The sequence below is a fragment of the Larimichthys crocea genome, chromosome III (genome assembly GCF_000972845.2).
Source record: "Larimichthys crocea isolate SSNF chromosome III, L_crocea_2.0, whole genome shotgun sequence".
In the NCBI taxonomy this organism is placed as follows: Eukaryota; Metazoa; Chordata; class Actinopteri; family Sciaenidae; genus Larimichthys; species Larimichthys crocea.
The window spans coordinates 45,058,041-45,084,813 of NC_040013.1; the positions used below are offsets into that span (position 1 = coordinate 45,058,041).

The 26,773-nt window shown below is 40.6% G+C and overlaps 2 protein-coding genes across 2 annotated transcripts; both read right to left on the reverse strand.

Moving 5' to 3' along the window:
- Positions 1-112: 112 nt before the first annotated feature.
- pex13 (peroxisomal biogenesis factor 13) lies at positions 113-4,234 on the reverse strand. The gene is made up of 4 exons (XM_010739638.3): positions 4,047-4,234; positions 2,167-2,870; positions 1,840-1,962; positions 113-1,171 (listed from the first exon to the last, which is right to left on the reverse strand). Exons 1-4 carry the CDS (start codon positions 4,118-4,120, stop codon positions 804-806), a joined length of 1,269 nt encoding a protein of 422 aa, XP_010737940.2. The 5' UTR covers positions 4,121-4,234; the 3' UTR covers positions 113-803.
- Positions 4,235-11,843: 7,609 nt separating this feature from the next.
- rel (v-rel avian reticuloendotheliosis viral oncogene homolog) lies at positions 11,844-26,343 on the reverse strand. Its single transcript, NM_001303377.1, is given in 11 exon segments — positions 11,844-14,162; positions 14,267-14,326; positions 14,455-14,520; positions 14,645-14,863; positions 15,084-15,188; positions 15,907-16,047; positions 22,730-22,821; positions 23,583-23,731; positions 23,902-24,041; positions 25,738-25,776; positions 26,261-26,343. Coding segments are annotated over 11 exon segments (1,935 nt in total). The 5' UTR covers positions 26,268-26,343; the 3' UTR covers positions 11,844-13,245.
- Between the last annotated feature and the right edge of the window lie 430 nt (positions 26,344-26,773).

Consider the following 26,773-nt stretch of genomic DNA (forward strand, 5'->3'; position numbering starts at 1 on the left):
TTTAAATAATCAAATAAGATACAACTGCGATTCACTTAAATTAAGACATAACACAATGGGCAAAAGTTTTTTTTTATATTTATTTTCAAAATAATTATATTAAATATTTACAAAATTACTGTGACCAACTGTTGAAAATGTGCAAAATTAGCCTCATCTCATTATGAATGAATGAATCCAATCCCATGACAACACAGAGGACCACACAGCCTGTCATTGTAGGCCGAAGCCGAGTAAAAGGTCAAAGAACGACAAGGTCAAACAAAGTGCCCCGGCTCCAGGGGTGTAGTGATACATACAGACATTACAATACAATGCAGACCTCGTTTCCACTCATTGATGGATAGAGTTGTTCTAAACTCTCAGCCTCATTTCAAAGATGTGGATAAGTTCACCTCCACCACGCCCCTGCCTGGCTTTGTCATCAGTGCATTTTATTACCTTAAACGACATTGAACAAATTCTTGTTATTAAACAATGTCAAGACATAGCATACTATATCAGACATGATCAGACCATGTGTACCACATGTAGAGAATAAACATACTGTCTTTCCTGAACACGATCTGGCTGATGAAATAAAAAGAACCCCTTTTATTTTGAAAACTGTACAAGAGGAAACCTGTGAACGGAAACCAATACCCTTTTCCACAATATATTCGATGATTTTAATTGTTACAGATGAGCCAATTAACTACTTTGAGCACTTAATGGGCTTCATGGGGTCTACTGCCAGCTGATTGTTAGTCAAGCTAACTAACTGAGCAAATCTGCATACAGAGATATGCATTCATGCACAAGCATCACAAATCATTCTTCTCAGGGATGTTTAGCGCAGTGCTAGAGGACAAACTTGAGTTGGATGTAACCAGACTGAAGGGAGCTGGTGTTTCTGTGTACACTGACTCTAGCAGCTCCTCTGAGGAAGCTGGGTCAGAGGCTGAAGCGAGGCCCACGGTAAAGCCTCGGGCAGGATTTGACTGTGGGTGTGCAGGAAGGGCTGTCTGCGGAGCCTGCATGTCGTCCTGCTGCACCTGAGCGAGCCTCTCCATTTCTGCGTGCTTACGACCCCTCCTCTTGCCAAGGACCTTTACATAGTTGGCTGGGACAAGTCCTGTGGTCTGACCGTCCACGCTGGCCAGCAGCCAGCCTCGCACCCTGGGCTGTTGCTCTAAACACAGGAGAGAATAAAAGGTCATGATCTGAGCTTGTCAACATGAAGGAAGTTCACAACTATATCTCTTATAAAAAAAACAACACATTTCTATTGTTCAGAGCATCGCTTCCTCTTCAGTTATTGACAATATGATGATCAACACTTCCCTTAACAAACCACATGACATGAAAACAATATATATCTAGAACAAACACAAAAACTGAAATCAATACCAAACGTATGAAATGCAAAACAAAAAAACATCCCTTCATTTAAAAAACACCCATACAATAATCTTAACATATAAAGTTGTGTCCACTCACAGTTCCCACACCTTCAACATAAAATTAAAGGACTTTCCAGGTGCAAATCTCTTAAATTCAAGTACCCAGCAAGGCACAGTTTGAGACACAGATCAAGGCTTATTACCCTACTGAATAAAATATATTTATATATAACTTCGACTTCTTGCTCTCAGATTCAAAGTGTATTTAAGGATCCATGAGAAGCAAGAATAACAATGTGAAGTGTCTAGAAACTTTCACTTCACTACTGTAAAACAGAGTATCTAGGCTAGGAGTGGCTGATATGAACAAAATCCTCTATCATTGTAATTCTGTCATCATATGAATGGCCCAGCATGCGCAGCTGTGTAAACCATTTGGAAAACAACGAGCTCTCACCTTTAGGGGCGAGGTTAAGCATGTCTCCGGCCCGCAGAGAAATCTCCTCCTCGGATGATGCTGAAAAGTCGTACTCTGCTCTGGCCACTACATGGTCATCCTCTCCGCTGGCCCAGTTAGTGGCTAAATAAAGAAACAGAAAACATCTGTACTTATTAGCAGTGAAAGACTAAAAGGCTACTTACGCCGATAATGACATTCATCAACTTTTCTCTTATTTGTCATTGATTTTTGGACGCCTCCTGTACTTAAAAAATATGTGTATAAAAATTAAAAGTTCAACATCTCATCTGACTGCAAGGCCAAAATCTTGAGTGTAAGTCTCACCGCTTTCTTCAGAGCCAGCGGTAGAGCTCAGCAGTTTCCAGATCAGGTAAGGCCCTCCCAAGACTACAGCGAAAAACAAAAAGATTGGCCAGGACTTCACAGCCTGATCTTCCATCCCAGCTCTGGGTGAGCTTGTAGCCAGGGCATCGCTGGCACTGTCAGCCCACAAGTCGTCAACCTCAGAGTCTGACCTTCGCCCCAGTAGCCTCTGCAAACGTCGATAGAGGTAGCGCAAGGTGCGCACCAGAGCAAAGGCGGACAAAACTCGGGTAAGGTGCGCTCGCAGCCGCGTAAGGTGGTTGGCTACGTCCAGCACGGCACGGAAACTGTTATACACGGCTGAGAAGGTGGCGTCCAACATCATACTGACTGAGGCGAAGGCCTGGACAATGCTCTCGATAGACTGGAAGGCACCTCGGCTGCTCTCCTCGGCCTGCTGCACAAACCGGCTGGGGGCGACGTCTTCGCTGTGGGGGAGGCGGCCGTACCCTCCCAGGCCGTAGCCACCACCACCACCGTAGCTGTATGGGCTGTAACCTCCATAGAGGGAGCTCCCATAAGGGCTGTAAGAGGAGGTGAAAGAGCTGTAGGACGGACGGTAGGTCTGCTGGACGGGTCGAGGGGGCACTGGGGGAACCATTCTGGTCAGGACAGGAGGGCCTGAGGAAGCAGCGGGGCCTGCATATGGTGCAATGTTTGCAGACCTGTTTGGTGAGATAGACAAGGCAAGACAGTGATTTTACATGGACGTCTACTGCAATACAGAAAAGTATGAAATTCCAGTAAGGTAGCCAAGTGCCCAATTCTGTGCCAACACCAGGATAGTTCAAAACAACCCACTGGGTTTGTTTAAACAACCACAAATAACGGAAATAACACCCTTTACACGTGGGAAATGGCTTAAACATGTAACAGCATTATAGCAGGGATGTCCAAAGATTTCATGCGGCCCAAAGCTTTAATATTTATTTATTTTTTTAAAGATGATTTTTTTGGCCTTTTTAAGCTTTATTTTTGATAGAGACAGCTGAAGAGTGAGAGGAATGTGGAGAGAGAGAGCGATGGGGGATGACATGCAGGAAACATTCAAACCCTGGGCTTCCACAGCAAGGACTGAGCCTTCAATCATGTATACATATGTAATGTATTATATAATAAGTCATGTTTAGAATGAACATGAGGTTCAGATTTGTATCAGCTTCATGTAAGTTTAACATATTACAAACTATTCTTTGTTTTCTGACTTCAGATGTGAAAGAAATGCAGAACTGGGTTTTAGACTTGGTTACATTGTCATTAAAAAAAAAGACAATTGTGACAATGAAAACAAAATTGTTACAGAACATTTGTATGTAACTTTTATTGGTCATATCTTTCATTTTTAAATGTCAGTATTGGGCCCCGGGCATCTTCACATTGTCAGATCTGACTCGGCCTTATAGACTTGACTGAATATTACTTCTATTTATTTATTAATGATACAAACACGTCGAGAAGGCCAGTTTTATGGACATTTCAGCTGAATATCGTATTAAACTAATGTACTTAAAGTAGACAAGTCATTCAGAAGTTAGAGCAGCTTGACGAGCAAACAGCTCGGCGTCCTCCTGAGGAGACATGACACGGCCTAGCTCGGCCTAGCTTGTTGTTCAGCTGCCTGTGCAGGCATTGCTCTCTTTAAACGGCCTTCGTTGGCAAAACTCTCACAAACATATGAATACGATAAGTCAGCTGATAATAATCAACAACACCGTGTCAAAGTCTCCTCTGTGTAACAATCCCAGCGTAAAAACAGCCAGCGACGACAGCTAACCTGCTGCAGCCAGTCAGCGCTCGCCGTGCGATGGCTGGCATGCTAACCCGGCTAACAGCGCGTTTACCTGTAGTTCACAGGTGCAGCCATCGCCCCAGGAACCCGCCTCTCCCACGGCTTTTGTGGAGGCTGTGAATCCATCGTCAAAATATATGTCAAATTATGAAAAATAAAGCGGAGCCTGTCCCCGGCCTGTCGCTGCTCCCCCCTGACAGCTACTTCTGCTGCCTTTCCGTGCGCCTCGTAATTTCCCACTTCTGATGTCGCAACACTTTATGTATGTGGACGGATTCAGTAGCTCTAAAGGAAATATAGATGTATTTAAACACTATTGGATTTATGTAATACACATAGTTTTCTCTACTAGCTGTTGGCGCGTCTTTCGTGACATTATATGCGTAAATATTGTGGAATTTCCATAATTTAAAAATTTCCGACCTCTCCTAAAGGCACCATCTGACGTGATGTGGTCAGACCAGAATAACTGATAGAAGATTGAAGACGAAGATAAATGTAGTTCATGCAACCAAATCTATCTAAAGACCGGAGTATTTTGTAGTAACTATACTTATTGTTTAATGAATTTCCTCTTATTAAATATCTATCTGCTTTTCGCAATTGATTAGTACAACCTAAAGTCAAACATTGACATGCACTGTTCGCCTGTGTCCAGCAGAGGGCGGTGTAGCTCATCAGACAGAAGGACCTCTCTGTAATCGTTTACAGCTTACAGTGTCAGTGGGAAAAGGGGAATTTCCCTCCCTTGTAGTACACTGTGGCTGAACAAAGAAGATACATTTTCATTAATATTTTACTAAATAATTTCCAGTCACGATGACAACAGTCATCTTAAATTTCTAGTGATTTGGGCAAAGGTTTGGTCATGTGTATACCTACCTAAACTGCACTAAAGAAGTTCAGATATAAAATGTAAGTTGGATAAAGAGACCACTGTTGACACATAAACCTGCTATAAAAAGTCTGCTGTCCTCAGCCTCATCCCCTCAACCCCACCCACCCATGAGAAGTGTTGCACATTTCACGATTTCCTCTTTTAACACTCAACTGTAAGTTGCTAAGATCTGCCAACAGCTCTGTTTTCTTCATCATTTCACCCAATCCGACCATTGACAGCTGAGGGAAAGTTGGTTGCAAAGCAGAATGCATAACAATCTTTAAAAAAAATAGAAAAAAATGCAGTGACATAGTTTGTTACATATCTTTTTGTCCTATTTCAGAATCAGAAACAGGTTTACTGACAGATTTCAGTCCGTTTTTATGCTGACATGGCAGCACTGAGATTTGACTTAATGACATGTATAAATTTGGTTCAAGGATGGATTCCCCTTTGGGCTTTCACCAGCTCTCACGGTTGAGCTAAGTGTTATTCAGTTAACCCTGTAGTAAGGCTTGTGAGGGGGCGACCTGTGACTACGTTGCTGTGTGTGTGTGTGTGTGTGTGTATGTGTGAGGAAAGCTGTTCTTGAGCACAAGCTGGGAGTGCAGAGGCGTAGGAGGGAGCCCTGTGATGTCAAATATTGAGTACGTGTGTGTGGGGGAGAGCATGTGCAGAGCTGTCACATTAGATTCAACAGGGGGAGGACGACTGAAGATGTCTGTGTGGTGCCAGAAGGACATGTAGGTGTGTGAGACTAAGGTTGCTGATCCCAGTCGAAAGGTGGCAATCCAAAGTGCCGGCCTGTGATGTCGCTCTGCGTGGGTAGATACGTGAGCTGATGATGGTCCTGGTATTTGGGGTTTGCTCTGAGCACCTGTGACCTTTTGCATTGTGATGATATAAGAAGGTCACTAGGCACTAAAGGATTGTTACATTCAAGCTCATTTCTAAATATTTGGAAACTTATTACGAGGTCAAACATATGAGGACACCCAAACGTGACGCCCACTGTTGGATGTAGATATGTCACACTCTTCTGGTGTCAGGCTTTCCAAAATATTTGAACCTGATGACTGGGGAGAACATTAGTCCTTAGTTGAACTGCTGACAGCTGATAGATTTTGTTTTTTTGGCGAGTTAGATGAGAAGACTGATACCACTCTTACATTTTTCCCTGTAATAAGAAGCTACAGCCAGGAGACAGTTAGCTTAGCTTAACTTACCTTAGAATAAAGACCCGACAACAGGAGGAAACTGTTAGCCTGGCTCTTCCAAAAAGTTAAAAATTATGTGTAGCAGCGCCAAAAAACTCACTAATTTACACAAAAAGTGTCATGTCGATGCACTCCTCTATCTAATCACATTTCCCAAAATGTTGAACTATTCCTTTAATTGAATTGAAGGAGCCTGAGTCAATCAATAAAAAACAGACTCAGAGTTCAAAAAAGTTTGTGGACATTTGGTTATACATATGGTTTATGACATTCAAGACACAATACATTCAGAGAAGATAAAATACGGCATGGGAATTGAAGAATTTCCTGAATATTCCAATATGGGTAAGAAATCAGAAAAATGAAGGTACGGCAAAAGAAACACAGTCTATCTGCAGTTCAGTTTGATACCATTGCACTAGTATTATATAGTCTAACATGTATAGTCTAACATCTTTCAGAGGAAAATGTTGCTTATTACAACACATTACACTTAGAGTGAAAAATTTATGGGGTGGCCCCAAAATTTACCCTGTATATTCCTGCATTATACATCCATGGTAGGTGACAACCATAAAAGATAAACACCATGAACTGTTTTTGTTTCTGAACTTAGCCTACCGATCCAACCAGACCTATGACTTCAGCATTCCTCCACTCGCTCTGAAATTCCAGCTTTCCTCACTGGTTGTATGTGTTTTTGCTGGGCAGCACGCTGGATTGGCCAGAAAGTGATGTGTGTACTTTTCACAAACACTAGTTCCCCCTTTTGCTTTCTGTGTTTGTGTGTGTTCTGCTCGTGCCGCATACACACTATGTGTGTATTGCACAGAGTAAACATGGCAGACAGGAAGACGGAAGCTCATACAAAAGTGGAACTGTGGAGAGAAAATATTGGTGGAACGTACAGAGCTCAGCTGGAGTTTGTGACATGACTTTGTACTGCATTGTCACAATTACACAACACTATAGTGTCTGTCGTATTGGACTTAGAGGGAATATTACCAAGTTTAGCAGTTCTGTTATACAAGTTGTAAAACACTGAAAAGTTGAAAAAAGGGCTCTAAAATTTGGCTAAAGTAAATAACAGTTATATAATCTGTAACACCATAACTGTATACCTTTTTAGGATGATTATATTGGGATGAATCTATATATATGACTTAATTACTACAATGTTGGCGCATCAAAATTGATTTTTAAATGATAGGAAACATGTTAGGTTAGCTAAGGCTATAAATGCAGATTATGCTAACCTCTTGTTGTTTTTATGGAAAATTATACATACCTATGGAATTATAATGTATATATATATATAATGTATATCTTTTTTCTTTTTTTAATTCAAAAACTCAGTTTAGACTACATTTTGTATGCTATATGTTACTGTGTTTTAGCTTTGTATTTGTATGCACCACCATGCATACATAAACAAACACACCTGACTGGCTCACCTTTGGAATGAGATCTAAAAACAATGGAGCCATGACCTAAACATACTGAACACGCTGGGTATGCACACAGGTATACACTGTTCTGGTCAAACATTACGCAGTAAAAGCGTTGTGGGATTTTCCCTGCTCTGTGACATGAGTTAGATCTTGCATGACGAGCCTTTCTAGCAACACATAAGATACAATACCTATAATTAAAATGTGCTGCAGGAAGTTTGCAAATTGTAGGATCAGGGAAATTGCTCGCAGAGAATGGAGTAATAACTGTTCTCCATATTTCACAGAGAGCTCTTGGCTCAGTGATCTTATAGGTGGAAAAGATGACTATATGTGGTTATGACATTGTTTGGGCATCATTCCATGAGACGATTGAGAAGAAGACAGATTACTTATTTTGTTCTTAACAGATTTAAAAATATATATATATTGTATATTTCCTAGTGCAGATAATATTGTGTATGTCTTATTAACACCACCAAAGCCCGGAGGTCAAAACAAACAAAGGTGTCAGGGTGCATAATCCTTTATTTGAACAAGAAATTACCTTGAGACAAAAAAAAAAAATCATGTTTACATTCATACCCTAGATAGTTTGATTTACTTTCTGTTATGAGTATTGCATGCATGCTGTTGTTTGCATACGTCAATGATAAGCCTGCCCTGTAGTAACACCAGTCTAACTCGATGAGATAATGGCGCGTTCATTCAGGTGAAGTGTGACCGGATGCCAATGTTGTCAGCAACCATTTGCAGTGAGAGAGGGTTTGCAAGCTTCAAAGGAAGGGGAGCAAGGGGGAGGAGGGGAGCGGAGGGAAGGGGAGGAGACAGAGCAGCAGCAGAGGAGGGGCATTACTGGAAATAGGTGGCTAAACAGGTCTAGCTTGCCTTTTCCAGGACATGGTTAGGAAATACTGAAAGAGGCACACTGTGCCAAGTATCTAGGACAAACTTTCACTATGCACACACAGAGAGACAGGCATGTTTGCAAACACACATGTAACATACAGCACATACATGTGCACCCACACACTCATGCAATGTTTGTGTTGTAACTGTGTAACTGTCACATGCCAATACTACTGCAGCTCCTTGCAGAGGTGTAATGTCTTGATGTCAAAATTTTACTTCATCATTGCTCATGTGAGGTGTAGTAACCATAAAGCACAATAGTTTGTCCTTGACCCCTTGAACTGGTGTTCTCAGACAAAGAAAAGTCTATGCACAGTAAATGTCAGATCATGGGTAGCTTTCCTGGACTTAGTAACTCTTGCAGTAAAGTCTAACATGACCTTTGGTCAATGTCAAAATGGAAATGATGTCAGCTCAGCTCAGATGTCAAAATATTAAAGTTCTGTCAAAAGTTCAGTGTAGTAACCAAAGTTACAGGAACACATTATGTGCATCACCATCATTTCATCAACGGGTCCAAGTTCGATCACTGTGTAAAGCCTAAAGAGGACAAAAACTAAATATTAAAGCTGCAATATTTTCACATGAACGATACATGATGTGAATTTGTATCACGTAAAAGGGTTAGGGTTACTCATCATTTTAAATCACCTGACTCTGCAGTTCAACTCTAGGGTGTTTTAGCCTCTTTCAGCATAGTGTTTTGATTAAACAGCCTGTAAATTCAGTCTTACCACTCTCATCGATCCTGTTTCCAACCACAGCAAACCCACGGTGCACTACCTGCCCACTTTTAAACGTCAGAGAGACAAAGTTAGTGACTCACTGGTGAACACAGTGGAGCAGCTTAGCAGCTAATACTCAGCAGACCATAACAGAGCTAAGAGGAGAATGAACATGACTTATGTTTGCAAGGAGGTCAAAAGCACAGCTTCAAATGAATTTTAAGGTTGCTCCATTCTCATAATAAGATCATAGTATCTCAAACGCAGGATTTTTAGCTCATTGTGGGGTGTAAACCTCTCCAGATTATTGTGTTTATGACATTTTTATGACCACCATCTGGATCTGAATCAGAGTGACAAATGCTGTTGATTAAATTGAAGTGAATTGAAACTGCAAATGAGTTGTGACCACTGAACCAAAAAAAGTAAGCGTGCTGTTCGCAGTATCCTGTGCACTGAGCTTAAATCAGGGTTCACTGTGGTTCCTTACAACGAGACAGGAAGGAAGCTACATACAGCATTTCACCTCAGTCTCCTAATACAAGAGAAAACGAACATCTCCAATGTAGCACATCCTGGATTCCTTGGTAATGACGCTTCAGGACAGACTGCTTGGCAATCTCAAATGCACTTGTTTCAAGAAACAAGATTAGAATCAAAATGTTGATTTCCTTCAACATTCATCACTTAATTGTGAAGAAATGTGAGCGACAGTGATGTCAATGTGAAACTGCACAACAAGTTATCGTGACTGCCATTACAAAAATATGTACTGGATCAATCTCACTTTTACAGTATTGTCTATGTGAGTTAAGCTAAAGAAAATATTCCAAACGCTGTGATCTCTGGTTTAATCTCTTGACAAGGGCCACGGAGGGAAAACAGAAAACTGGCACCTGAATGTGAATTTTGTTTAAGCCAATATACAATTTCCTCATCAGCCACAACTGTACTTCGTGCTTCATGCAAATCTTAGCATGCTAACATGCTAAGCTAGGCAACACATAGAAAATAAATAAATATGTTCTTCAATTTGTGGATATGGGATTTTGCCACCGTGTTAGCAAACACCTGCCTTGTTGAACTGCCACTTAGCAACACATTGAACATCCACAGCAGCTGACTCCCGACCTTGAGGTAACGATGAGTTTCAGATTTGTCAGAGTCGCGCGTCATTTTATGTAGAATTACGTACAAACCAGAACTTCATTGTTATGGCCAGTGTTCATATCAAAGGAATGAGGTAGATTTTTATCTCTTTTTGCTCGCAAAGTGAGTCGACAGATTTCAAGCGCACATTTAATCAGAGGAACTAAAAAAGCGGCATTTGTAGAGAATTGTTAGGCCAATATTAGTCCATTACATTACATTACCCCACATCACAACACTGTTAATAAAATCTTAATAGAAAGGAAATCATACATTAATCTGGTAAAATTCACAACATATGATTCATATTTGTTGGTTTGTGCATTTTTTTTTACTTGACTAGCAACATTTTAAGACAAAAAGTGTCCACTTACTCAACTGACATTGCTCAACAGAGGACTATGAACATAGTCACTGCATTTCCTTTATTCTGCAACTGGTGACTTCTAAATTCAACCATATTTTGTACTGAGCATCGAACAGAAATTGTGTCTGCTGTATGTTCAAGCCATCATAAATAAGATAAGAAGATTGATACCACTCTTCTTGGCTGGGAGAAGTGAGCTCAGCCGTTTTCCTTCTTTTTCAGTCTGTACACTAAGCTTAGCTACATGACTGCCGGCTGTGGACTTAAAGCATGTTTACTTTACAATTAAAAAAGAACTCTCAGACGGCAAGCAAATAAGCAAATAGCTAAGCTATTCCTTTTATGTTTTTACGATGTAGTTGTTGAGCATATATTGTTTTGTTGTTTGTTAAATCTGGTTATTTTCTTATGTTTCGTAAATGTTGCGGTTAGGACAAAATGTTCAGGGGAGTATCTTCTGTAAGAAGACAGTATTTATATCATGATCATGAAAAATACTTGTGTGTTTCTGATTGGCTGGCAGGTGTCAGTTTAACCACTCTTTACTCCTATTAACTCCAACATATGAAACTTGGTTGAGGATGGAAATGAAGGCAAAATGTGTAATATTATAATTATGAGTGCATTATTGTGTTATGATATATCATTTTTAAATCACAGAGTCCAACATGATATATTGTTTTGCCGGAACAAATTCCTACTATTTTGGAAATCCTGATATGTATATTATATCTATAGTTTAATTTACTACATGGACAAGTATTAAATGAATTGGATTTTTGTTAAAGGAGTAGTCTGGCATTTTGGGTAATATACTTATTTGTATTTTTGCTGCGAGTTTCACAAGAAGATTGATACTGTCAGCACTACTCTAATGTCTAAGGTATAGTATTGATCTTCTTACTCTTTGTCAAAAAGAAAATAGGCGTATTCCCCAAATGTTCATCTGTTCCATGTTATAGGTGTGATAATGCACTCAGAGGTGTTATCAGGGCACCTGGCCATGGTTAACATTTACATAACTATTATATGCTTGCATGTAGATTATGTATAATGTGTAAGAGATATAACATAAAGGTGGTAATTAAATAACAAAAGGTGTGGACAGACTCTTTATTAAGAACTGATCCCATAGACAAATCAAAAAATAGTAAGTAGTCATCAAAATATTTAATTTCATTTAAAACCAAAAAGCTTTAGGGAGGCATACAAGTAAAAAACAACATGCTAAAATGAACTAGGCTAAATGGGACAGAGCAGCCCTGCAGGCTGCTGTCAGATCACTGCCCGCTGCTGAAAAGCCAGTGTTTGTTCATTATCAGCCACAAATCCATAAGCAAACTGCTCTGTGAAGCTGTGAGCATCAGCTGAATGAATGAATCAACAATAAAACACAAAATGAACATCTGTATTTCTAAAACATCTGGTAGAAATGCTCTGAGAACTCTGAAGAACACATGTGATCACTGGTATGACATAGTCATTACAAAGGAAGGACAACACTCAAAGTGCTTCCCCCAACTTCCTCAATGGAAATTTCGGTACCTTGCCAGTTCTTGAGCGTTTCAGCATGGTTATTGCTTTCACTCTCAACTATGGCTAACATGTATGTACAGAGTGCACTTATCAGCAAATACTCTGCTAAGAAAATCAATAAAACAGTATGTCTAAGAGTCGTTTACAAAGCAATAAAAGTATACATGATAAGCCATTTTTAAGCTGTGTTTTCAAAATCCAAAAATCATCCATTTATCCCCATTTTTTTCAAGCTTACACACCCCAGCAAAACGTTGATTACTATACAGTATGTTGACAGTGAATCCAACTTCACCTGAGAAAGAAAAATAAAGAAAAAAGTACATTCACTTTTCGTAAATCTAACTTTGGCTTGGAAACTATCAACATGTTGTTTGATGAGGTTATCATTACAAACTAAGGCATGGCTCATCAGAATTCGGGTCTTAGCCTTGCAGTAGCCAGGTTTCATGTTAGCTCAGTTTTATTGATCACTAAATCACTAACGTCTGTTACACCAGCAGCCAGAAGCCAAACAAATCAGTCAATTTGGGGGCGTAATTAGAATGACAGTGTAACTTGCACCTCAGGTTAACGGTGAACAACATGTGAACAACACATACTTGATATAAATGTGGTAAGGCTTTGAAACTGTGAATCGAATTTGATCATTTTCTGGAGAAAGGTGTCTTTCCGGATTAATACTGGAAAGCAGTGACCATTGACAGTTTACCAAACACCATGGTCAATTAGGTATAGAAAGCATTCTTGGTGATGTCTTTGCTAAGAAAATGAACTAGTCCCTAATCAAGTGTACCATCTAGAAACAATGCCTTTTGTCTGGTTATGGATCCTATTGGCTACCAGTGAATTTGTTCTTATGCCCACTGATAAGAACCCAAGCAAATGCCCAGTGAGCCTCACAGGGCAAGAACAGGTGAAGCAAATGTTCTGGCTTTGCAAAGCTAAACAAGACCAGTGCATTCTTTGGAACTGCTTCTGTTCATTACTTGTTACCAGAAAAAGTTACTCCTTTTAGTCACTTTGCTGAGTTGCTTTGAACCAGTCAGCCAAATTTTGGTAGTGGCCATCAGAGGGCATGCCGTTGTTTGAATAAGGATTTTGCACATTTTTGAGAGGCTGGTTGTTGCCACTACCATCTGGCCTCATTAGATCCATGTTGGTGCCATTGCTCATAGGACGAGGAAGCAAGTTGGTGTAAGTATTTCCTTGGCTTTCCCTTGGGGATTGCATGAGAGAAGCATGAGTCTCTTGTCCCACTGTGCTCTGTGGCTCCTGCTTCAGCTGGAAGACAGTTTGAGACCCTATGCCCAGGCCCTTCAGAAAATCATCCCCTTCCATTCCCTCTAGGAAGGGGAAAGAGCCCAGCCCCTGTGATCCACCTCCACCTTCAGGTACTGAGCCGTTAAATGTGTTCTGAATTGGATTGAGGGGATTGTAATTAGGCCACGCGGTCTGGTGACCCTGGTTCTGGTTGCCTGGATGGTTCTGGGCACGGTTCTCGGAGGTGAGCTTTTCCCTTTGTAGCTGCAGGTGGAAAAGTGGCTGGGACTCTGACTGGCTCATTCCTGAGGCCTGGGGGACTGTATCTAAGCACTGCAAGTCCCCAATGGTGAGCTGCGGGAGGATGTTATTCTCAAAGTTGTTGTGCTCCACTCTGTGGGAGTAACCAGATGTACGGTTTTGCTGCTGTTGCCTGCTGCTATTAGGATGTGGCAGATTGCTCATAGCACCAGATGGGTTTATGGTGACTGTTTCCATTGAGAGTGCTGGGTTGGGATTCGCCCATGAATGGCTGACTGATACATTAGGAGCTTGTGATGTCATCATTAAGTTCTGAGGGCTTGGTTGGTAGGGCTGGTTTTGGAATACATTAGGTTGTTGCTGCATTGCAGTTGTGTGCTGTTGCCTCAGGTACATATTGCCGAGGTCTGGAAAACATATAGTGACTTTCAGTGTGATAGCAGTATAATCCTCATGAAAATGTAAATGCTGTAATCGTTGTTATTTGAGGGATATCATGTTAATCAATTACCTTTCCGCATGTGACTCACTGCCTTTGGTCTGTTCACACCAAGACAAGCAAAAGGACCACCTAAAGAAAGGCAAGAAACCTTTGTTGAAATACATACATGTACACCGACATACAAAGGACTTGCTCATACATACATGCATGGAATCACATCAGATGGGCTGTACTATATACAGTACCATATGTCTTACCTGACAATCCTGAGATCCTCATCAAGTTCTCTCTTTTGCGTTTCTTCTCATTGTAGCCGTAAGGATCTATGGCAAGCACAAAGTGTCCACATATATCACCTGAATCTAACTGAGAACTGGGCAACAGTCCCTGGACATGGAAAAATGGAAATTGTTCACCAATAACACAAAGATGGTGATCAGTGCTCACCTTTGTCATCAGGCAGATATCTGAAATCCATCGGTTCACTGACTTCCTGATCAGAAGGTCGGCGCAACTGCATGTGCACGGTGACCGACTCAATTATGGAGGTGTTATAGTAGGGCGGAGTCTTGAAGACGATGGCTACTTGGCGATGAACATCGGCCTGGGAGAAGGAACCTTTGGCCTCCCAGCCATCAGAGGAGAAGAATCGCACCTCAATGTCATCTGGTGGAAAGGAAGATGATGGGATGACAGGAATGGAAAAGTGAATAAACATGCAAAGAGATTAACACTATGGCTATGAAAAGCAAATGGATGAGTGGATTGAATGAGGATGAATAGACAGAAAATAGATGAAGGGTAGATGAAAAACATATACTGTAAAATGTGTACAACAATAAATGTTGATCAGTTCATTGCAAAGACCTACACTGGTCATATGTACCTTTCTGTACTTTGTCACACAGTAAGAAGATCTCGTCCCCTCCCTTAACACTGCCACTGTTCCTGTTGACCCGACAGATCCTCAGCTCGGCTGTGTTTGGGGCCCCTGATGATGTGGAAACAAGTAGTAAGCATGCAACCCAATGGATGCAACAGATCTAACAAGTCAGGCTGCATGCAACAAACAAGACAATGTTTATTTTACTTGATCTAGTTGATGTATTGCTGTACTACAGCTTTAGTCGCTCAGTGTTACCTATTCAATATTTGCCTCAGTTTACAGTTGAAGCTTCACTAGGTTGAGTCACATGTCACATGCCTGCTCTCAGAAGAGGAAGTGCTCCATGGTAACGGTGTTGTTTGAGGGTTAGTGTGTTTAAAGAACTTCCTCTTTCTCAATTTGTGTGAGGAACACTGAACTAGTTCAGTGCAACACTCAATACAGCAGTGAAAGAACATGCACTGGACACACACACACAAGTCTCGCAACAAGCACTTACATGCAGAGCTTCAGGTACATACTGTATGAACTGTATTTTTACATTATATAATAATTTTAGCTTTTGTCTGTTTTTTTACTGTATTATTAAAACTATTCTTGGAAAGGCAGCACAAAATATGTGGCTTTAATTACAATCGTATTATCATCAGCTCTTGAAAAACGCTTTTACTTGAACCCTAAGGTGGACACACTTAACATCAAGTTGCCTGTTGTCCCGTAAGTACAATGAGCTGGCTCTTTGATAATGTTCTCATGACTTGTAATTGCCCAACATGACGTCAACGTGAGCACAGTTTGAAGCAGATGGAGCGCAGACACTCACTGTTGTCGTAGATGGGGTTGGTGATGACCGGTTTGAGCGGTCGGGTGTAGTGGCCATTCTCGTCCTGCAGGAAAACCTGGATGCACAGGCGAACCACGTTCAAGTCATACTCCTCTGTCTGCAGCAGCTGCTCGCGTGGCACTGAGGTCATACATGCAAACACAGATGTCAGCATCACAGAGCAAATACTGACACTCACTGAAGGTATTAGTACTGACAGGACAAGCAACCAGCAATAAAAGCAAAGGACCACTTACGTCACAAAGGTTGCACACGGGGTAGTAGTTTAGGTTTTTGACTTTAAGTATTCAGATCATTGACTTGAATAAAAGTAGCGACACCGTGAACTACACTATTAAAACATTTGACAATGAGTTGAAGTCCTGCATTGAAAATGAAACTTAATCAGCAATTTTCAATAAAGATGATTGAAAATGATACTTATTAAGAGAAATGAAAGCAGAAACAGCAAAAAGTACTTCAAAAAGAAAAGCATGCAAATAGAAATACTATTATTTGCTATGTTGTGAGAAAGACACTTCAGAACAAACATTCACCAACTTCAGGAACTTGTTTTTCCAGAAACAGCGTCCTAGTTTCATTGAATAATCCACAGATTTAGGTTAAAGGAATTCTCACTGAAACTACTTGTACAAAAGAAAATTGTTATGAACAATTAGTCATAAGCATGTGATGAAACCATCAAAACAAAGACATAGATAGATAGATAGATAGATAGATAGATAGATAGATAGATAATGTAATCATCTATAATGCTAGTCTATATATTCTCATGTTCGTCAGATCTGTAGGCTGTCCCCAAAACCTCAACTTTGGATCAACATAAACACGTCACAGATAAGCTTTTTCAGGCGCCCTCAGCCTACACTCTTATCTGCACACACACACACACACACACACACACACACACACACATGCAAGCGTCACACATACCACACTCAGAGGCAACACACAAACACACACCTTGCAGGGAGAGCTTTTACTGAGAGACGCCCACACAACGACACACACACACACACACACACACACATCAGGCTTTCACATCTGCCTACTTTCTCTTCCTCCATCTCTCAATTTCTATCTTTTGCGCTCATGTCGAGGCCATCCCCGCCTACAATGTGTCGCCACGGTGACGCTTGGCGACGTCACCCTGAAGGTGGAAAAAAAAAAAAAGAGTGTGCGCCTGTGTGTGTGTGTGTGACAGTGTCTGCTCAACACAGAAGCAAGAGATGAGGCTCCCTGCACGAGTGACCACCATCCTGACGTGTGTGAAAGTCTTAGTGCATCAGTGTCTCTTTGTTTTTTGACTAAACTTCAGCAGTATATTAGCAAAAATGTTATTACACTTCCAAACATTTTACACTGTAATAATACTGACACACAGTATACAAGAAAAAAAAAAACTACAGTGCAGCTACACATGAGATGGAGGGAAACTCCTCATCCTTACTCAGTGTGTCACTGGACATGCTCGGTGCAAACAGCTACCTAGATATTTGCCCTGCTCTGTCTCTGCATGCACTGCTGGCACAAGACATTACTCTTCTAAAGGCACAGGTCCAAGTGAAGTCATAGGTCATCAGTGCTGTTTGGATTTTGCTTAGTCAGAAGTCATCACATTTGTAACCTGAGTCTGACTGGATTCCACAGAGGTGCAATTAACAAGCAGAGAAAAAGAGCTAAAACAGCTGCCAACATGTCTCTCCAAGCGTTCGAGCCTCTGCTTAAGCATTTTTGTGAGAAATGATACAACACCAGACGAAGGCTGTCTGTTCAGAAACTCTCATATTAGATATCAGATTCAGCCAAAACATGTCAGCCTGGCTCTTACGTTCATGACAATGTTCTATTTTAGATGGCATATAGCATTCAGACTGTCTGAGCTGCTTTATATTAACTGCAGTTTTGTCTGGATACCATCAATACCTCCCTTGTCCATTAAATGTGAAGCTACATCCAGGTGGTGCATAGCTTAGCTTAGCATAAAAGCTGGAAAAAGCTTGCCTTGCTCCTTCCAAACTTCGAAGTAAACCGACAAATAAACGGCTTCTCATTTGTTTAATCTATACAAAACTACAAGACACGATTTGTTATATTTGTTCAAAGTCGTGCCTTCCACTATTCATGCTAAGCTAAGCTAACTGTCTCCTGCTTGTAGCTTCACATTTGATACATTTGTTGTCTAAGCCAAGAAAGTGAATAAGCAAATACAGAACTATCTTTTTAAGACAGCCATAAAGATTTGAGAAGTATGTAAAGGAATTTGTAGGAGTATATAAATGAACACATCCTGATAAAGACATCACAGAGTGTGCAGTGTTTACAACTTTCACTTCCCTTTATGTTTAAAAAAAGATCAGCAGTTGTGCTCAGATAAGAATAATATTCTGCATATATACTTCATGTTTAATTACATGTGTTTTTATCATAAAGATGACCACAGAAGACGTTTACAACACCTTTATGATGATTTGTTTTCGGTTTGTATTATTTATTTCAACTTAAAGATGAAAAAAAGATTAAAGGGTGAGCATTTAGTTCTTATGAGTATAGAATTTGACATAATTAATATGGCACTGTTGTCTGGAGTACAGCGAAATCATTTTATAGAATTTTAAAGCAACAAATAGGAGTACTTAAAAGGTTTTAAATCAGTTTCGTCAACATTTCCAAACGGTCTTGAGCGGTGACAAAAAGAAGAACTGAAACACTAAATATTAAACGATTGTTAGTCCTGCAGCTCAGCTCTACTTTAAATTTCTGTTCGGTCATCAGGTTTGTCTGTTGTAGGTGGCCCAGACAGACACACACACAGTGGAGAAACTGAAGGAGTAGTAGATATTGATGGAACATAGTATGGTTGTAGTCTGTATGCGTGAGTGTGTGTGGACTATGTTACTGAAGGGGGCAGATGGTAGACAGGTGAAGGAAAATGGGTTGGAGGTAAACTTAGTGGTGGGTTAGGGTGTTTTGTGGAAAGAAAAACTGGGCACAGAGGCAGCGAGCATCCTGGCGGTGCAGAACTGCACCTGCACAGGGACGAGGTCATTGTCTGCAGTGGGCGATGGGGACAGTGCTGGGTGGGGGCGTGTGGGGTGGGCGTGTGGCGTGCGGGGCGAGTGGTTAGTGTGAGAAAGACTGAGAAAGAAGGGGTGGCAGGTGGCAAGCCTCACCACAAACAGCGTCTCCACTGTGTGACTCATAATTTCATCTGGGTTTCGTGGCACGTATCTTTCAGTTTGTGCATCTCACTGAGGCTGAGGCAATGACTACAGAATCATATATGACAGTTACATCATATATAAAACACACCTTCACTGTGCTATTAAACTACTGTGCGTAGCATTTTAACATGTTAAAGTCCAACACATGTAGATCGGTTTTTCTCTGAAATCTGGTATTGCTTTACAGAACAGATGGAAATTGCTTTAGGGCACACAACTTATAAGATGGTAGGTAGGATGTTTCGGATACAAATGTAACCTACATGTTTTCACAATGGCAAATGGAAGTAGCACTTGCAGCATGTCAATCCTCTTCAGTATATCACCATTGTGGGACAAGCGTAGATATCTCCTCTGTGAGAGAAAGCATTCGGGTTCATGGAGCTTGGAAAACCTGTCAGCATTACTCTACACGAGTCTCCCCCATGATCTAATTTATCTACGCTGATTGTACAGAGGGGAAAGAATTAATCTGCCAATGATGATCTGAGTCAAATATAGTTTATGCAACATTTTTAAGCAGTGTTAGGTTTTCTTGTTGTTATGATAATCTACTCAGTTGCAGCAGTAGTTGATTAGAAATTTTGGACTTGATGAAATGATGTTGATGAAGTGGGTGCATGTAATCCTTTGTAAACCTGTGAGTGCTTTGAGCCACAGTCCCTGGTGGTATAAAGTGATAGGTGTGTCTATGCAAGTTTTACTAGTACTTTTTACTAGTACTATCGTTTTATATTAATGATAGAGAGGCAAAACTATGGTCTCCGCAAGTAAGAATTTAGAGCTTGAAAAGCGATGCAGAAACAATTTCTGAGCATCATCCTTTGACCTTTTAAAAACGAATCAACTGTAATCATAGAAAACATTCTCTAACAACAACATGTGCACAAACTGTATCAGCAGTGAGGTTACACCAAGACTGAGAATTTTTATGGTCAAGAAAGCACCCATATGAACAGAGCAAACATCTACCAGGTGTACCACCACATCACCACCACACTGTGAGACAGAAAAGTAATACAGAAACATGCTACTACGTCACACACACACATGTATTCGGTTATGTGTCATCACTAGTACAAGTGAGGTAAACCCTACTAATAGCCAGTGACCTCACTGAGTCTGTGATCTCATTAGGACGCCGATGCTACCCAAACAACATTTCACATGCCTCAAGTGAGGTGGTGTCAGGGGGTTTTGGGTTGGGGGTGTAGGAGGAGTAGAGGGAAACGCATATCTCCCCCTAACACAGGAAGCAGCTGAGTTTCACAGCAGAAGTGAGCTGAAGAGAGGGGAAGGTTTGAGCCATGTGACAAAGACATCAAGCTGCCCATCGCACAGTCTGCAAACACTCTTTAACTATGTCTATGATGTTACCATGGCTACCTGCGATCTGACAGTCAGCTCCTATATCTATTCATGATACAAGATATGACAGATATGAAGCTTCATATGACTGTTTTATTTACAGTTACAAAACTATAATTCCTGCCCGTAAGCCAACATCTAGAAGCTGCAAACAGGTCTAATAAAAAGGGTCCGCATCCATCTTTCATCAGCTTCATCCACACTCTTAATGATTTTGTTGTAGCTACATAAAAATGAAGCAAACTGAACTTCCACTTCCCATGAATGGTTCTTCATCTCATTTGAGGTCAATGCCCAGGACATCCCCTATACTCCACTCACACTTTCTGTTCATCTATCAGTCCATCTGAACTCATGATAATCAATGAAACCACTAAAACTGTTCCATTGACAAGAATGACATGCAGGGAAAAGTTGATATGAAAGTATACGTTTTTCATAATCCACATCCATGAGACTACAAGTGTTTGAGGTCTTCTTCGAAGACCTACATTAGTTTCTGACTTTAATACTAGTAAGCAGCCATCTGTATGACTGAGACTATATGCAGTGCTTTGACTTTGCAGGGTTTATGAATGACACTTTTGCAAACATAAATCAAAGCATTGGAGCAAATTACAAAAAAGTGAAATAAGCAGATAACCATGAGGATGGGAATTTAGCTAATGGACTTATTTCAAGAAGTTTCAGTCACCAAAAAATGTGTCCTAGTGTTTGTCTGTAACAAACACTGAGAGACACCAAACATAAAAACTTGAAAGCATATATGTCGAAATCAAACCTGATCATAAACCCTGCATTCCCTCCATGGTTTTACAGTCCTGTAAAGCACCATACCCTGCGCTTATCATCATCTCTGAGAGCCGGGGAACCCCCTCGGCCCACCCTCCCCCTTTTAATGAATCCTGCATTCCCAGCTCTCACGTGGCATCCTGCACTGTGCTGAATTGAGCAACTGTGACCAAGAATGGGGAAGTAGCTCAACGCCTGTTTGTACACGAGAACCGCTGTCTGTCTGCTCTGGAGGACCGCAGAATAAAAGCACACTGAGGAAATGGCATTACTGTAGACTGCGCGGTGGCAAGAGAGCGGCCTTTTGACTTGATGCTAGGAAAATCTTTTCAAACGGCCTGAGAACTGGGTCAACGAGCATTTGAAAACAATTCTTTTGAATTGCTTTTGAACCTGTTTAACAGTAACAACTGCAGGAAAAGCAACAGAAGCAGATCCAGTGACAGTAAACACCAACAACTGAAGCAACAGTAACAGAATTCAAGTATGTGAAGTCTTTCAACCCAATACAATGACACTCTTTACTTTGTCCACAGCTACTTAGAGTGTGAACTATATATTAGACAACTGATATTATCAGTAGATAGTATCAAAGATATGTTGGTATCAGCATATACAGTAAAGGCAGACATGCAAAAAGAACTTTTTAATGTTTTACAGGCTCCATTATTATAAATGTTTGACCCATAGTCAAATATATATCACATATTTAGCTTAATAAGTAAAAGAATAGTCATACCAGACCAAGTGAGACTGTAAAAACAACCCCTACCCTCCAAACTAGGCTAGAAGCTAAACTATTTTATTTGTTTTGAATTGAACTTTTTATTTGCATGAGTAAGGCTGTGTTGATTCTTCATTTAAATGTTACACAGTCTTACTTTAAAAGTAAATTTACTTAAAGGATAAAGCTTGTTGTTCTATAGTTGTTGTTTTTTTTGCCACAGCAGGAGCGTGACTCTGGGGATGGCGGTGCCGCTCTGTTGGTAGGTTAGTGCACTGCTTATGTCAGATGCTATTTAATGGATTGTGTTCAATTCTGAGCATTTGGCTCAACGCACCAATGGGGCTGATAGCGCTGTCAAAATATCCCCCCAAAAAAGGCCAAAACCAACAATGTGTTAGTCCACCTTCCAATACTTTTCAAATTGTTGTAATTATTTGTTGGTTTTAGTTTTTTCATTTATTGACAATAACTGACTTTTAGCTGCAATATATCTCCAAAGATGCCCCAAACTTTAGGTCTCTGTATAACATTTATTTATTTATTCTCTAATACCAATATCAGTACTGGCCCTAAAAAATCCAGTATCAGTACAGCTATACATGTGTGAAGAAACCAATCTGTGAGTCAGTGTGATGTGTTCTCTGCATCGACACAGAAACAGACAGAATATGGAAATTAGGAGCAGACTCACCATTGAAGGGGTTGATGCCTCTGGTAATCCTCTGCATGATGGCATCTTTCACCTCCCTCCTTCTCACACACTGGATACCCAGATTCTGGAAACTGTGCGAATAAATAACACAACAGGGCTGTGACACGCTGACATTGCCACAACAAGATGAGCATAATAACACACAGGGCCACACCTGAGTGACGTATGATGATCTCAAAAAAGGATGTTGGTGTGTATAAGGTTGAGCGTGAAGCAATCGTGCGATTATTGTAACCCATCTGGTTTTTCTTGTAAAACAGATCTCCACAAACTAACGATTTTCTGATAGTGTTCGAGCCGCATCTGTCGGAGAAAGTCTAAATGAATCTAAATTTACTATAGATGTCCATGAGGTATTTGCAAATTAAACCAAAAGATACTGACTCATTCACACTCTCTCTCTCATACACACACACACACACAACCTCTGTTTTCTCTCTCAAACACACAGCAAATATGGGTGATGTCACTTGGGGAATTCCCATATTGCCATCCTCATCACAGACATGGTTTGACAAATATGCTTTGTGTATGTGTGTGTAATTTGCTGTATGAGTTCCTTCTTGTATCTGAGAGGTGTCCAATTTACATTTGATGCTTTCCGAAACCGTCAAGTGAAACACGAAATATTATTAATAGAGAGCAAATAGATTATGTCGTGGCGTGCGTGTGTGTGTGTGCAACAGGGAGACTGTGTTTAGTTATTTAGAAGCTGCTGATTAAGACTGAGACTGGGGCGATAATTACTCTGATGAAGGCAGTGACAGTGAAAGTCAGTGAATATTACTACAGATTGCTGTTGGACGGAGGTGCCTGTGGGAGGAGAACTCACGCAATCACTCTGCGATCTGGACCAAACTCTGCCTCATAGAATCCGTCTTTGCAGTCCTTCCCCACCAGGTCATGCGGATGTGGTCTGTAAGGCTCGTTCTTGGTCACCAGGTAAACACGCACTTTACCTTTACCGCAGTAATTCAGGATCTGTGGAGGCATGAGGTTGTTTTAAGTCTTTTATAGGTACATATATTGCCACATTTGCATGCAACAATATGTTTTAAGGGCTTTGTGTGATACCACTACAGCCAGGTATGCTCCATAGGTGCTCTGAAGTACAAATAAACATTGAGGACATTACAGTCCTGCTGACTGACCTGCAGACTGGGGTAGGTCCTGTTGTTGTCAGAGCTCTTCTCCCCGGGGATGCTTCCTGCCGAGCGACCTTCACACTTGTACCTGAAGCGCATTCCCCTCTGCTTGGGCTGCTCAAAGATCTGGATCTCCGGTTCAGCCACTGGAGAGCACAGATGATTGGAAACAGTCAGTCAAGGGATGTGGAGAGGAAGAGATGAAGGGATGGGAAATTAGGGAGGTAATGGTGATGCAGACGAGTTGAACAGGTACACAGATGAGACAGAATTCTCTGCTTTTTTAGATTTGGCTGTTTGGATTTCCACACCAGTGCTTTTGTGTTTGGAAAGTGAGTTCACAAATCTGCTTTCATCAGAGGACAAAGTGGTTTCAAATGATTAGATTCAGATGATCAAACTATGAATCATTTCTAAAAACATTGCAGCAAAGCAGATTTTTTGTCATTTTGGCTTTTTCCCCTGGATTAACGAAATACAGGATCTAATAGTGAATAGTCAAGATCAATAAGTCAGACTAAGGTCCATGATTCTGACATTTAATAACACAGGGAGTACAAAAAACATCCAGATGTTTAAAGCCTATTACTAGTTTGGTTCTAAAAAATGTCAGGAAAGAGCATCATAACGACCTCTGTCTTGTGTTTTAGAGTTTATATTTTGTTTTTCTCTTTGTGTTTTGGAGTTATGCATAAAGGTTTGTGTAAAACTGCCACCTGCCACCTGAAGATGGCTGCAAACTATTACCAAACACTAAACCTTTTCAGAGACACTGTCAACTATCCAAACTTCATACAAGTTGACCTACTGTACACCGACTACAGAAAACATTTTCTTTATTTCTCCTTTTGGTTTTACAGCCTTAGTGCCAGTGTCATGAACCTGACCTGTGTTTTTGTGTACAATTGTCTACAGCCTTCCTGTTTTTGTTCCTTGTTCGCTGCTAAATCTAAAATGGATACTGTCTGCTTCAATAAATCAATAAGCACTGGTTCAGTAGTTTGCATTTAAGACTACATGAAAATGTGTTTTTCAGAGTGGCATTATGCTTTTCATTTAAACAGTAGTTGAAATACCTTCCGAACAATGTAATATGTAAAATCTGTGAGCGTCAAATTTAGCTTGATTAGACATATAGTGGGCTTTTAAGCTGCAGTTACCTCTTACTAAAAAGACAAACCTTCATTCTGCACTCAAAACAAAGTGTGAAATGAGTTTGTCCGGGTGGCTTTGACCCTTTTGCATGAAACAAAACCTGCCCCACATGATGCCTGTGTGCGAGAGAGGAACTAAAACTGATCCGGGAAGTGCGTCTGTTTTTGGTGTACAGTGTTTCCATTGATTTACCAACACCAAAATGCTTCTTTTTTTTTTTTTGGACATGACAGCCGAGCGATAAGCGTGCCGACCAAAAGGTGCCAGCGTTCACACACAGATGCTTTGCATGCCTGCATGAAACAACAAAAGTAACAAGTCCTGTTACATTTCTGACATAATTAAGAAATTAACGCTAGCCAAAAAAAAAAAAGTGGCTCGGTCTCGTTCTGCATTCCTCATTTTGCAGCTACTTTAGCAGAGCACATCCCAAACACAGAACTGAGAGATGATGGGGCTCAAACATTGACATTTGTAGCACGATATATATATTGTGAACTGTAAAAGGTGATTACAAGAGCCACACACACACACACACACACACACACACACAGGTCTGAAAAACAAGCAATGCTTACCAATAAAACAAAATGAGGAAGTGACACTGCAATACATTAACTGTTTGGCACTTTTGACTTGTGGAGCAGCTAGTTTTGACACAAGAAAGAGGTATTAAAATCTACTTACTAAGGTGTGGATCATCCCCTAGCATGGAGGGCATAAGAACTGAGGAGGAAAATGTGAAATATAAGAAGAAATGAAGCAAATATATATATATATATAATATATATATATAATATATATATAAATATATATAATATATATATATATATATAGATATTATATATATATATGCAAATAAGATACAAAACTATACTGAACAGGATTTCACTTAAATTGGTTTGTAGTTTTTTGTGAGCTCATGCTAAAGCTGTCCTGTAATTACTGACACTGACTCCAGAGACACTGTCAATCATTGCAACGAGGGGAAGTTTCACTGCTGTTCAGACTCAAATAAATCTTCTAAATCAAACTTCACAACTAAGCGTTTGTGTTGTTCTTGTACATTTTATATTAATAGAAACCTCAGTGAGTACATGTTTTTGAACATAACAGGCATGGTTATGACTATTTATGACATTCTGACTTAACCTAACATCCTACATGTTACCTTTGTTATTATACAGTAAATAAAGGTGTTACTACTCACCATCCATGATGCACACACACACACACTCTCTCTCCCTCAGCCGTATTACAGGTTATTGTCTCTTGGAGAACCCCGATGTGAATGAGTGACAGAGGACAGGAAAAGTAATATTTGTTAGAAGAGACAAGTGGGGGGAATTCCCCTATGTCACCACCCACTCCATCTGAATTGACCAATGAGAAGCCACATGACTCATGAAGGAGCAGTGCTGGAGTCACTCCCCTCAACAGAGCCTGCCTGTGAGTCCAGAGTGTTTCATGGGGAGTTCACACAGTGTAGCCTCCAAGATAAGAACTGTGGGTCAAATATGGAGTCACAGTGCTGAGCAGAGGCACATGACAACACAAATGAGAAAGAATGAAAGCAAAAGTCCAGTGATCAGTAACCAGCTGTTAGCAGTAGCAGACATTGTGCTAAACTGGGTGCCTAATGTCATCCAACACTGATGGCTCAGATCATTTTGTGTTAGCCACCTTAGTCTCCCATGTATTAAGATTATATTAAAGTAGAGCT